General features: G+C 41.3%; 1 protein-coding gene across 2 annotated transcripts in view; it reads right to left on the bottom strand.

Moving 5' to 3' along the window:
* Window positions 1-634: 634 nt before the first annotated feature.
* ADAMTS18 (ADAM metallopeptidase with thrombospondin type 1 motif 18) overlaps window positions 635-14,699 on the bottom strand; it is a 75,845-nt gene continuing 61,780 nt past the window's right edge. For both annotated transcript variants that reach the window (XM_038148024.1, XM_038148023.1), the window contains exons 19-23: window positions 10,598-10,802; window positions 7,958-8,149; window positions 7,399-7,611; window positions 6,251-6,398; window positions 635-2,692 (exon numbers count right to left, since the gene is read on the bottom strand). In XM_038148024.1, the coding sequence (XP_038003952.1) occupies window positions 2,577-2,692; window positions 6,251-6,398; window positions 7,399-7,611; window positions 7,958-8,149; window positions 10,598-10,802 (874 nt within the window). In that variant the 3' untranslated portion in view covers window positions 635-2,576. The remainder of the gene's footprint in view (window positions 2,693-6,250; window positions 6,399-7,398; window positions 7,612-7,957; window positions 8,150-10,597; window positions 10,803-14,699) is intronic.

Below are 14,699 nucleotides of genomic sequence, written 5' to 3'. Positions count from 1 at the left end.
ATTAATTACTTAATTCACTAGTCCAAATCCCATTCCAAAGAGCTCTTGCTGGGAGTCCTTCAGGAGCAGACTGATCTATTATTGCTTACTGGACTGTACTGTGTTTCAGAGGCATCTCAGTATTTCTATCAAGAGCCCTCTGGATATCTGGCTCTTGTGAGAGCACTGAATGATCGAGAATGAAGGGAAAAGCACCAATATATGTTAGAGAATACAGCTGAAACGATCAGTGAAATGATACCCTCCCTCCCAGGGATTGGCTTGGAAAGTTCTTAGCCAGTTTTAGAAAAATCAAGCATCCCCAGGCAGATGGGAGAGGCTGTAAAACCTCCTGCTGTGTTGAGTGAGGCTCCTTATCTCCAATACCACCTTGCAGATAAAGACAGGAAAGAATCCTGCTGGTTCTGGGATACACAAGTTCCCACTGTCTTTGCTGAGAGGAGGGACAGCTCAGGTTTGTCTTGCACTTGTATTGTTGTGTATTTTAGCTTTTGTGTTGTCATGCAAATAAAACCATGAATTTTTGCTCCGTTTTGCCTTTTTGGGCCCAATTTCCGAATTACACAGCAGCAGAAAAACAGGGTAACCTCCCTGTGGGGCAACCAACAAAGATGCAAGGGAATACACACAGCACTTATAACACATGATATTTACTTATAACCTCCATATTTTTTCATGAATTTTACAATTCCAAATATAATGAAACAGTTAGAGTATTTTATTACAAAGCTTATAAAATAATTAAATATTACACTTATAGTTTTTGCTTTTTTTACACCATAATTCATACTTTGTGACACTACCATTTTTCTTTCCTCAGTTCTCACTTAGGGAGTGAGCAAAGAAATATAAAGGAAAAGCTATGCATTAATAAATTAATTATTTTACATCAAATAATAAAAAGGACACAATTATAAAAACAAAACAAAACCAACCTTTTAGTTTTCCTAGAAAAAAGGTTATAATTACACAATGTCCAATATCAAGTCAGAGCAGTGTAGGTTGAGATATGTTTCCAATCATTTCGTAAAGTAACACAGAATACATGTTTTTAATTTAAATTGTTTCAGAAGGAACTGCTAATTTTAAGTGACCACTGTCTGGCATTAGTGCTGAGCTGGCTAATCCTACACTGAAACCATACTTTAAAAAAACACTCAAACTGAACTACATTCATCAAAATAAGTTGTGGGATTGGGTGGAATTACATAAATATGTCCCTCATAGGCACTCCCCATAAAATTACAGTAGGACACAGCTCTGTCTCAGAATGGGTTTGTTAAACAGGCTGGGTTTTTTTCAATGCAGAAACCTTCTGAATGGCACCATTTGATACAAGGTGCCATCAAACATCTCGATACTGAACGGCCACAAATATCAGCATTTTTACAATTCCTTAGTTTGCTGGTAGATTCTGAACTAAATACAAGTAATGAGGAGGGTGTACAAAAATAGAATTGACTTTTATTTGGTAAGACTGAAAAATCCACTTTTCTTTTAATGTTTTTTTTTTTTGTGTAACGTGAATAAATAACTGTTTAGAGAAGTTCAGAATGAATTAATGGACTGTAATATTCTTGTTATTTGCTTTGGGTAATGGATGAATCAAAATTAGCAGAGAGATTTGAGATTAGAAGGAAGACATTCTTCAGAATCTTGGCATTCAAACAATCTAGCTTCTGAAACAAAACTACTTAAAAATATCAAGTTTAAATTTTAAAATTACATATCTAATGAACTTAGAAAGTTGAAAACATAACCATTGAGCTCAATCAATCTGAGTTCCTTGAGTTAGTTGAAATATGCAATTCTATTTTACTTGTAACACAGCAATATTAAAAGTCCAAATATTCTACTGCTGCATATTTCTAGGAATACATTTCAAGTTACTAGTTAACCACCTCTGAGTTTCTACACAAAACAGAAAATGAATTCTTCAAAAATTATAAAAACATTAGCGTGATGCAAAACTTGCTTTTCCAGCAGCAAGTCTGGTAGAGAAGCACCATAATATCTTTGTAGTGCACTATTTACTTCTGGTGGCCACACGTGTGACACTGCCTTCTCCAGCCCTCAGCCGTGGATGTCCCTCCAGGGCAGCAAACAGCTTCCTCACCCTGGAACAACAGTCACAAAAATAGCAGAGGACACGCTTCTGATGGTGTGATCTGTCCTGCTGCCACACTGCTTCCTCCTCCAGCTGCCAAGCTCTCCTGCTCTGCATTATGGTAAATCAGCCAGAAAAGGCTCCCTTGCCTTAATTTCTTCCTCATAACACGTGACAGTGCAAAATGACACTTTTAAAGAAAGAAGAACTTCCCCTTGAGTCTCAGTGTTCAAGTGATCCATAGTACCCTGTGCTTTAGTGAGGTCAGCAAATTAAGAAAAAATAAGAAAGAAACATTCCTTTTTTAACATAAATCCAACAATTATTGTACCTCAGACATTCCCTAGGAAAAATGTCTCTCCCGTCAGTGGTTTATGTGGCACCATGTCTTGCCTCAAAGCAGAGATAATTCCAACGTACATTGAAGAAGAGAATCCTGTCACTGAAGGGTTCAGATAACACGCTGCTATCAGTTCTTCTTTGTACATGATTTACAACATTGCTTGCCATAAAATTTGTGGTTACAGACGCCATGCTGGGGCACCAGATGACACCAAGTGAAGAAATCCACACAAGAAGGATCATCTGAAGGAGAGAAACCCAAGCAATGTGGTAAGACTGTGTTTCAGCAAGTCTGCAAGTCGGGTAATAGTCCCACACCCTTGTATGCCTTTGGTAATATTAAAAACATGATGGGTGACTTGATTGAAAGGAGAGGAAACATCAATGAGCTTTCATCTCAAAAACAGTAGTTTCTTCCTTTATTGAAAGAACCATTGAATTTTTGCCAAGAGATTTGTTAACTTGATTGAGATAGAACAAATATTATAGGGGGGTCAAAAGCTGAAGGAATTAAAAAAAATTGGATCACACGTCGTAGCTCAGGAAGACAGGAGGAAGTTCCACATTAGAGGATAAAAAAGATCATCTGTGTTTAGATTTCTGATTACAGTTTTTCCAAACCCAGGTACTCATACAAATGAGCCTACTCCATATTTGATACCAGTTGCTGGTTGCCATCATCATCATCACGTGGAGTTCCCCTGCACACAGACCTCACAGAACTCGGAATGCCTGGGCCCTGCACAAAGTGCTCTGCTCTGTGCTTGCATTCCAGCACTTTCTGGAGACACTTCTTTCTCTCCCTTTTACTCTGCAGGGAACCTCAAAAATCTCTTTTCTCAGACACTTCAGTTAGGTCATGAGTTAGCTTTTAGGATCTTGACTATGCCATGTTGGCAAATTCTTAACTAATTGCAATGGGAGAAGAGACAGAAGCCCAGCTTTTAATTACAAATACAGCCAAATTGTATTTTTCAATTAAAATCCTGTTACTCTTCGATTTATGTACAGATATCATTTATACACACAGCTCCGTTGCTTTAAAAACACCTCGTAGCTGCTCCTCTCTTGTTTTGCAGTGGATGCTTTATGTTTCTTTAAAAGAGAAGAGTGCTGATTCATATGAGTGATTTATAAACAAATTCACAATGTCTGAGAGAGCAGGGGTTCAGCAAAATTTATAGCTAAACTGAAATCTCCTGCGAGCATGGGTAAAGATTTTGTTCAACTCTCAGAACTACTGTTTACATGGTCAATAAAAGAATTTACAAGGAAATGGAACAAAAATCTAGCCACCACTGTCTGCATTCTCAGATCAGTTACTGAGTCACAGCAGATAAATGCTCCCTCACAGAGCACAGACAACTTCTGCATGTTCCATGGGCCAGGAGGCATCTCCATCTCTCTATAGCAACTTCTTTGGTTTAATCACCACTGCTCTTTTTAAATTCCCTTTTATATGATGGCAAAGGTGATTTTTTTATGCCTTTATCACCCTAAAATTTATTTAAGTGAAAAAGAAAATAATTTAATAATAATAATAATAATAATAATAATTCCTTTAAAATGCCATTTTCCCTCAGGTTTTAAAAACATTAGCTCGTCTTTAATGGTAGGGAAAGAAAATACTGTTCTTGAACAGAACTGGGGAGCTCAGGACTGAACTGCAGCCTTCCCACTCCACTGCACTGCCTTTCTGCTCTGCACGGAGTGTCAGGAGGGATCCAGCTGAGAGTTCAGCACCAGACTTCCCAGTCCTTCCCCTGCTGCCACCAGACAGAATTTGGGAGGGCCCAAAGCCGACAAGAGATGAAAAGCACACACCACACCAAGGAGGGCAAGCTGTTCTGATGAAGACAGGAAGGAGCTCTCCCGCCCAGAAAGGGTGAATTAAAAAAATTAGAAATTACTGTTTAAAAAAAAGTATAAGCACTAAGGAAGCCACGTTAATAAATCTTTATGTCCCCTTTGAAGATCAGAGGGCAATGCTAACATTGCAGAGGTATGGCTGACATTGGGACCTAATCCAAGGAGTATTGGAAGGAACACAGAGTCCCACAAAATTCAGTGGATGGGGATCAGGCAGTCAAGTCCTTATTTCTATTTACCCAAGTATTTATAAGTTATTTAGATTTTCATTCACTTGAAGCAGCTGGATTTACTACGAGTTACAATGACCGTAACTGCATCTAGAGAGGGATGGAAATGACCCAGTTTGTCTAGGAAAGTGTGCAAACTCTCCCTGAAACATTAATTTCTTGCCTGTGATCACTGAGCTGGAGCTGTATGGCTGATAATAGAGACTGATTTGCTTCAATGTGATTCCAGTCCAGCTGGTTTCCTCTCTTTTTGCTGCTTTAGACAGAAAGTTAGAGAGCAGCGAGGAGATAATTGATCTCTAGAGCCTGACGACCCAGGTACAATAAAGGGGAAAGGGCTCCTGCAGATGTGAGGAGAGAGAGAAGCAGGCCAAGACCAAAATTAATAACAGACAGTACTTCAGACATGAAATATAGCAGGGGAAAACAGAGGTGAAAGAGAAGTCCTTGCTATATCCTAACAGCAAAGGAAGTTATACAGAAACTCTGAAGTACAGCAGAACCTTTTAGGAATGTTAATTTGAAGTGTTAGGAACATTTACTGATAAAAACAGCAGAACTATTTACTTATCCCTTTTAGGACTATTTCATCTCCATATCCTTGTTTGGATTCAGGTCCCCTGATAGATGAGTCTGATAGCCTGCATGTCTCGGGCTGATGCAGCAGAATGGTCTGTTAGGATCTCACTGGGTTTCACAGGGGTTTCGTGCTCAGGGAATGCCAGGAATTGGGCAGACGTGGGGGTGGTTGGCTAATGTCAGTTTACAAGATGCAGGGCCAGAGCTTGACCTCTGCTCTTAGCTCCATTATCACCTTCCTCACGCAGTCCAGCCTAGATTTTATAGAGGTTGCTTTCAGCTCCCCGTTTTAAAAAGGTAACAAGTCAATTAATGTGCAGTGTTTTGAAAGTCACAGTTTAAAGTGCTTTAGCATACCTAGATAACCAGATTATGTGGGACAAACGTGGACCTCCATGAGCATTTTTCATGCAGTTAGGAAAGAGTCACAAACAGTAACCACCCTGTAAGCAAATCTCTGGAACAGGGTAATGCACCACTCTTTGTCTGTGGTGGTGCTGAGAGAATTCCTCTTCCCTCCTCTTCCCTCATTCCATGTGGCACAAAACGTCTTGCTTCCCCCTCCCTTCTCACAATGAAGGGGTGGAGAGATAGAGTAGACATGAAAGTGGAGAGAGACCCTAATTTCATGTTCCCTGACTGCATGTCATGCACTGGTCAGAAGCAGTCAGAAGGACATTCTAGGTAAAGCAATTTTGGAATCCCAGGAGCTGGGTGGAGTCTGGAAGACTAAAAATATATGGCAAATTCTTATTGTTTAGTTCCAAAGTTGCCATTATTCATCAAAAGCAGTACCAGCATAGAATGCTTGTGTTTTTCTACAAGAGAGTAATAAAGGCGCAGTGCAGAACCAAACAGCATGACTTTTTCACATACTTCTTTTAACATATGCCTGTTTTTAAAATCTCCAGTACCAGCTGTACTCCCAAGTCTGCTTTAAGAGGGCTCTCTTGGTGAAGAAGAGATGCTGTTAATATCAGAGAGTTACTGTAAATCTGGAAGTCTGGGAAAAAACTATCTATGAAGGAACAGGCCAGATCAGTGGTGTAGCGAAAAGGTGATGTTTGCTGGGTATAGAACTCTGAGCAACAAGCCTGCTGCAGCATCTTGAGCTGAGTTTTACCTCTTTTCACGGGGACTGGGCAGAAGTTGGTGTTGCAGGCTCTCAGGACAGCTGGTTTCTGCTGGGGCAGGCAGCCAGCAGCTGGCCTGCCCTGGCGCAGGCACTGCACGCTCCGGGTCTGCACTCCCCCGCCGCAGGTCACCGTGCACTGAGCAGAGGGAAAACAAAACCTTGGCTTCATTGCAGAGACTCTGAGAGCCCTGAAAGCCAGAGGGAGAGCTTTCAAGGGCCTTGCATGAGACTTTCAAAGCAAGAGAGGTCAGGATCAGGTGTGCTGCTGTACACCAAGCCCCATGAGGACCAACTTTTCAAAGACATGTGTGTCTTGTGATTATTTAAGGACTCGGCTGAAAATCTCGTTCCTTACTTAGGCCTCTAGACAGAAACAACATTTTAGAAACCTGTTCTTGATTGTTTGCATGAATTTCTTTTGATCTCTAAGCCTCAGGGCCCAACCCTGCTGCCTGAATGCAGATAAAACTCCCATCAGAACCATAATTATGGCAGTATCTGGGGAAAACCACTATGGGTTTGCAGGAAGAGCTATGAAGTATTATAAAATTAATAAGCCTTTTACTTGTATGTGTTTCATGAAAAGTTGTCTTTAAGATAAATGCGATCGTTTTCATTTGATTGCAATTGTCAGGCATACATTGTTTCATGTAAATATTATTAAATGGGTGCGTGTCTCATTGATATATGACTCATAAAGTAGATAAGTTCCAGAAATACAGAAGCTTGTTTGCAAGAATGTAGAAACAAATAGAGACTGATCCCACAATTAATCATAGTATTTAGGGAATTCCAGGCAATCTGTGCAGATGCTCAAATACACTGTGCATAGAGATATGCAGTAGTTCAACCACAGTGCACTTTGAAGAAGACTGAGAAGAAAGTGTTGGAAAATGGGTGTGGAATGTAGCGCCTCTCAAGCATGAATAACATTTTTAAGTGACATTCTTCAGTTTCAGGACAAAGCACTGAGCTGCACCAAAGAACATGAAGGATGTGGACCAGCTGCATCCCATCTCAGTGGCTGAGTGGTGTAGTCCTCCTTTGGGAATGGCCCCGTGCAGGAGACACCTGGGGCCTGTTAGCCCTGGAGGCAGCTCCTCTGTGCCATGCCACCTCTGAATTCCCATTCCTACCTGCTGCCAGGGCGAGGAATACCAGCCAGACACCATGTTATACAACATCTGTGATGGACAGGCTCCCTTGTTACAAGCTTCCTCCAGGCTGGTATTTGGTTTCTTGATGTTCCTGCATCTCCTCTGGGGAAAGGTGACCAATTTCCCCTGGACGCTCTTCTCACCGCATTTGAGTTCTCGCTGTCGCAGGCCGGGCCCGCAGGAGGCTGAGCACTGCAGAGGCAAAGCACAGCTTCTACAGCCTCACAAACATGTGCAGATAAAGGGGAAGTTGTGATGTGTCAGACACCCCAAATTGTGCATTATAAAAGCATCACGGAACTAATCCCACAAAGTCCATGCTCCGTAAAGTGTAAACTGAAATATGAACCCCAGAGCGCGCTTAGCAAAGACATTGGGTCCATCCATCTACATCTGGGGTTCACAGCTCCTCACCTAGAATACCTGATTTTCAAACCACAGCTCATCTGTCTTTCCTCCCCATGGTTTGTGTGTGCTGAGCCAGCATTGCCAAGAGCAGCCAGGGCAGGCAGTGAGCCATGAAACTGCACCACTTTACCTCACTCCAGGAAGAAATCACCCACTGGAGCCGGTCGTTTTTGGGACAGCGTCCGAGCACACAGGTCTGCTGGGACTCAGGCTTAGGGTCTGTTCTGCACATGCTTTCAGGCAAGATTTTCACCTTGGGAGAACCAGGACTCTTGCAGTAGACATCCCTTTTCTTAATACCTCTCCCACAAGTCTTGGAGCACTGTGAAGGAAAGAAACACTTCTTTGAACTGGAGGAAATGAAAACTGGCATCATTTGCATTTTCCAGCAGAGCACAGAAAGCATGGCTAATGTGCTGTACAGCTGCCATCGTGATACAAGTAAACCTGAAATTCTATTGGTAAATAAGTAACAGTAACATCTGTGTGTCACTTCTAAAACATTGTCCTAAGTGCTTTCTTAAATGTAAGCTGTGAACTCTCTCAGCCCCCATGCAGAACAGACAAGTAATCTCTTTTCCATAGATGAGGTAAATTGGACTTGAGAGCAAAATGCTTTTGTGAGCAAAATGCTTTTTCCCTGCTCAGCATAGTTGAAAGCTGGTCCTCAGCTCCCACCACAGAATCTTCCATGGCAAGATGCTCTCAGCTATTTGTCATTTTGTCCTCACCTTGGCCTAGAGGGATGAGACCGAGGCAGAGGAAACTGCCCAGGGAATTGATACATAACTCCTCCACCAAAGGAGACAGAACCTGATACAGACAATGGTTAAGGAGATATTTTAGTTGCCAGCTGCAGCGTAGGACGAGTCACCAGAATAAATATGCATTGCTGAGCCGTGGTTTGGTGGAACAGACATGGTGTGGTTTGCACCACCTTTCATACACCAAAATGCCTGAATGAGCCATTTGTGAGGAAAGGAAGCAAAGAGCCCTGAAGTAATGCTGCCAGCTTCCTACCTTCTTGCACCCTCTTCTAACTGTCCTTTCTGTTAATAACTACGGGGCATGTTCCAAGGCAGAATCACTCAGTGTATCAAATTACAAATGTCTTTAAAAGATTTCATGAAAGCACCGTTGTGCTGAGGGTGTAACAAATATCTGCATGCTGAAAATCTGGGGGTTTAATCCTTCCCCAAACAAAATGATCTTTTCATTTAAAATGACACTGATTTGTGCAGAGAGCCTGGGTTTAGATTAGATGTTAGGAAGAAATTCCTCCTCTGAGAGTGGGGAGGACTTGGCATAGGCTGGCTAGAGAAGCTGTGGCTGCCCCTGGATCCCTGGCAGTGTCCCAGGCCAGGTTGGACAGGGCTTGGAGCAGCCTGGCACAGTGGAAGGTGTCCTTGCCCATGGCAGGGGGCAGGACTGAATGAGCTTTAAGGTCCCTTCCAACCTAAACCATTCTCTGATTCTATGATTTTACGTTTTTTTTTCCTCTTACCACCTTTAAGTCTGCAATGTAACAGTTTTCAACTGAATCTTAAAACCTTTACTAACTTGTGCAATAGGCCTGTTCACTATATTCAGCAGGACTGGTGAACTTAATTTTTATGGCCTTATTTGAAAATAGCAACTTGAATTTTACACCTCTTAAAGAGGAGGAAAATGGATTTTTTGTAATGGTCTTATTTATTTGTTTGTTTAATTATTTATTTATTTGCCTTAGAGGAAAAAAAGTTTCTAAGCGTGAATGTATTTGAAGACCTGGTTTATATAATCTTCTGCTACACAGGTTTTCTTTAGACACCCTGGAAGAAAAAGTTCTTTTTTGAGAGTTGTGCTGGACTACTGAATAGTTACTCATCTGTTAAAGAACATTACAGGGCACTTCCTGTAGAGGCAGTTTGTCCTCAGCTGGGGGTGCTCAGGTTCTTGAACAGCTAATGAGTGACAGCACCACGAACAGAACACATAAGTAATACATTTTTCAGCTACTTGAAATCCATCTTGAATCTCACTAAATGAAGATGGAAAAATAAAATGAATGTAGATCCTTTTATAAGGGTACTGTCAGCTCTCTCTTAAAACCCAGATGTGTGATTTATTTGAAGGATATTTCATTTATCCTTACACGAACAGCATCAATAGAAGTAAAAGACAGAGCACAGCTGAGTTTTGTGTGGTTTTAGCTCAGGTGTTTCAGTGTGTGAAGCAGGGTATGCACAAAGGCAACAGCTGCAGCAGCACTGCTTGCAGGAGAGTTACTCTAACAAGGCAAAAGCACAGAAGTGAGTAATCAATGTGGAAATCACAAATTTATCAATCCACAATCCATATACACATGTGCATTAATATGCAACTCTAACCCCAAATATTCCTTCATTCCTTGACTGCCTGCCATCTCTAAGAGAAGTCAATACTGCTTGGGAAGTAATCTCATAGAGAGTTGTTGGTCATAGAGCCTTAAATTATGAATCCACAAAGAACTTTCCATCTGTTTGTATATACCTAAAAGAACACCACGTGCCCACTTCTGGCAAGCCCTCGTGTGCCAGCTCTTCTGAAGGCTGGTTACAATGCACATTCAGTTTACATGTTTATACAAACATGGTTTACATATTATCCTCAAGAAAAAAACAAAAAACCAACGAACAACACATGCAAAGCACTGATCTCCACAAAGTTTCCTCTGTTCTTTTGGGGGAGAATTTTTTGCAGTATTTTCATTATGCCAGCATTCAAAAATGTACGTTTTTCTCCAAATTACCTGAGACCACGGGCCAGGGCTCCATTCAGGCGGGCAGTCCTGACCATTGCACACTTGCACCTGTGCTGGGGTGCTGACAGGACACAGGGAATGGGCCACCACCTCCTCTCTTTGGAAAGCCCTTTTCTGGACACACTGAATGAGACGACTTTGCTGTCCCCCTCCACAAGACTTGCTGCATGTGCTCCATTCACCTGCTGACCAGCTTAAAGGAGGAAATGTGTGTTAGAAACACAGGAGTGCAATTAGCTGTAGAAAATCCATAAAAACACCTATCAAATGTGAATTATCCAGGGATCCTGCTCAGCCTATCTCCTGGTGTACTGCTATCTGTTTAAGCAATCAAAAAGCTGCAGTTACATGATCTATTTTCAAAGCATGGAGCTTTCTGCTAGGGATGAAATACAAGTCACTCAACTAGAAAAACAAGTATTGTTTATTTATAGCTTTTATCCACTAGAACCAGCTTGCCTATGAATCTGACCCGGAATCCTGAATTCCACAGGGACTGAAAGATGCTGCTATTGAGGCAGGTGGAGTATTTAGAAGATAGAATTAGAAGATAGAATTTAGCTGAGTACGTACTGACCGTGTTTGTGCTGAGATACACTCCACTCACACAGGGTGACAAATGTTGGCATTTCTGTCAAACCCTACTGGCAGTCATCAAAAAGAACTTGCTTGCTAAAAGCAGCAGTCCTGCCCCTGACGTCCCGAGGAATTGAAAAGGCTCTGAAAGGCTGAGAGAGTTGGGGCTGTTCAGCCTGGAAAAACAAAGGCTCCAGGGTGACCTAAGTGCATCCCTCCAGTACCTGAGGGAAGCCTGGAAGAAAGCTGGAGGGGCACTTTTCACACAGGAATGCACAAGGAAAAGGGGGAATGGCTTTAAGCTGAAGGAGGACAGGTTTAGATTAGATATAAGGAGAGGAATTGTTCCCTGAGAGGGTGGGGGAGGCACAGGGTGCCCAGAGCAGCTGGGGCTGCCCCTGGATCCCTGGAAGTGTCCCAGGCCAGGTTGGACACTGGGGTTTGGAGCAGCCTGGGACAGTGGAAGGGGGCAGGACTGGTCCCTTCTGGCCCAAAGCACACTGTTCCTCTCTAGCTCAATGATTTACATATCCTCAGACTAATAAATCTGGCAGACAGTTGATGCAGAATCTAAATAAAACAGAGGCAATTTAACCAGCACAAGCTGTTGGGCAATGTGTGCTCAGGCACGAGGACACTGCAGTTTACACGCCATGTCCCTCAAGTGACACAAAGTCTGAGGGGTTATTGCCAATTGTTTGGGCTAAGTTCAGTTTTGAAATGCCAGGAGCTGCTCACTATTTCTACTTTTGAAGCTCTGAGTGGGTCCCCAGGCGTTGTGGGACACTTTGCAAACATGCAACCACGTGTCTGTCCTTGAAGGCTTCCAGTGTCAGACCACAGTCACAGCCAGAAAGGAAAACATAAGTGAAAAAGCAGGAGAAATTATGGCTGACTAAATGATTACTCTCTGAGAACTCTTATTCAAAGACCCAGCATTGAAATTAAACTGAAGATTTTTAAACAGTTTGACAAATTTTTAGTAATTTATGTCATGGAAAAGGTTCTTGTGTCACATCTGACCGCTTGGCCGATCCTGCTTCCACACTTTCTCACAGCATCAATCCTGTGACCACTGGAATAGCTGCTTACATAAAGCTTTAGTGACAAGAAAGCTTTCTTCATTCCGTGTGAAAGATGCACAGCATCCCATTTGCCTGTCTATTCACAGCTGCCTGAAAACAAAGCTAATTTTAATTGTAAAAGATTCACAAAAAGCCTATTTTTGAAAAATGTCTTTGGGAATAGAAGAAATCCCAGCTCTCAGTATCTAGCAACTTCAGGAACTGCCAAAAGTAGTGAGAAATGTAAAAGGCACTAATTGAAGGACAAAGAAATATTAATGTGAAAAGTCAGTCGTTATGTAATTCCAGAACATGTCAGAAGTTTCCTTTTTGCCTGATTTATAAATATTTGGGCCGTTGAACTACAAACTTCTGAGAAAAGACTTTTAATCCATTTTACAACTTGTAATTAGTTTGCCTTGATGCTTCTGACAATGGCCATTGGTGGAGTGACCAAAAGTGTTCATTTTTAAGAGTTTATTCACCATAACTGCCTGGAAAGTTCCCCTCTTCACAGAGGAGAGAGCAGTAAACCTACTTTAATGTCCTCTAGTAAACTTCCATTTTCCAAGATTATCTGGGCTGTGATCCAAGAGTATCTTTCATTAGTTCAAATAACTCAATAATTATGACCAGATTTGGCAGCTCTGAAATCCAACAACAGCAGTGTGCAGTGCTGGTGTCTTTCTGTGTGGAACAGTAGTTTGGTCCCACTCAGACTAATCAGCCTTTGTTCTTATGCAGCAATTATTCCTCACTGACCTTTACAAGTCTGGAGCCTCTTTTATGTCCCCAAACTGACACACTTGTATCTCATCTGTCACCTCCTTCCCCTGCCTGTTCTGCCTGGTGTATTTGGGTTTGCTTTATTTGCTGGCTATTAAGCATTCTTTTGTTTCCTCCATGGTATTTATTAATCCTACTTTCTTTTTTTTTTTTTTTCCTGTTGGCAGTCTTGGGTTTATGGGAAATATTACATGCTGTGAGTTTCTGGGCAGATTCCTCAGCAGAGATATCCTGGCACAGTTTCACTCAGCTGAATGGCAACTTGTTAATTTAAGGCATGGTCCTACATGTAGATCCTCCATACATTAATATATCCTAAGGATTTTAAGAATAATTAATTAGTGACTTGAACTATTTTTCCCCTAGAGGTGCTTGGGGCTTTTACACGTTTTCTTTTTGTACTGGTTTTATAGTTCAACTCATTAATTTTGTTTTAAAGAGGTAAATCATAGAATAGCTGTGATTTCAGTATGAAAACATTGCACTATGTGTCAAAATGAATATTCAGCATTTTCACGGTAAATATATATCAGAGGACGTTCAAAACAATCAGGGTCTCAGGTTATCAGAAACAGAAATTTTGTGTGTGGTCAATATAAGTAAATCTGATTTGGGTGGAGCTTTCTAGCATAATGATGCCACATCAAAACAAAGGTAAGCAGAAAGAGCTTAGACAGACTCCTGCTGACATCACAGACAATACATTTCTGTGTTCATTGGATAAAAATAGTCCTGGCAGAAGATAAGTTGCACATGAAAACATTGTGTTTGGCTACAAAGATTACTTAAAATTGGTATTGAGAAAATTGTGTGGCTAAACACAATCTAAAGAAACTGCTGAAGCAGTAACATGGGGCTCTCATGTCACAAGGTATCATTATTTAAACCTTATCTCTATCCTTTTGTGGTCATAGTGTGTAATTTGGCATTTGGGTTTGGTGTACTCTGCTGTACTCTTTAAATTTGCAGGAAATTCCAAGCTATTACTGCACTATTTTTCAGTATGTTCAACATATTGCAAAGTACGGATTTTTAAGTAAAACCAAAGTCACTACAGAACACATGCATCTTTTTGCTTTGCTCCACCATCCTCTCCTAGACTGGGGGGGATGAGGAATGCTTCCCATTAAACATCATTAAATGGGATATTTTATGAACTATGGGAGCAGGCTTAGCCAACTGCTTTTACTGTGGCTTTTATCACCCCAGAGTAAAACCAGCAGATAACGCCAGGTCTGGACCCTTCCTCCCTTTCTTCTGCTTCAGTGCACCTTCAAGTGTATTTACTTCCCAATGACTGAAACACTCTTAATTTTTTCAACATATTCCTTTGAAAATCTCCTGTTTTGGAGGCTGAAATGTCAAGTCCAACATAATGCAGCTCTTCTGATCTTTAATATAAAATTAAAATAAGGCTGAGGTTGCAAAGTCAGGAATCCAAAAGTGAAATAACCAGTGGAAGAAAGATGGCCACTGTGTCCTTTAATCTATCCATTTTTATCCTAAACCACATAATACTGTGTTTAATTACATAAGCACAGAAGTTGTTTTTTTTTTTTCTCCAAAGGACCCCTACTTCAGCTCCTATAAATCAGTGTTAACTCCCTTGGTTTTTAAATTGATTTAGACCAGCTGGGTTCTAAGTGCTTATCTATATGTCAATG

This window comes from Motacilla alba, chromosome 11 (genome assembly GCF_015832195.1).
Source record: "Motacilla alba alba isolate MOTALB_02 chromosome 11, Motacilla_alba_V1.0_pri, whole genome shotgun sequence".
NCBI lineage: Eukaryota > Metazoa > Chordata > Aves > Passeriformes > Motacillidae > Motacilla > Motacilla alba.
This window is presented reverse-complemented; position numbering and strand designations above follow the sequence as displayed.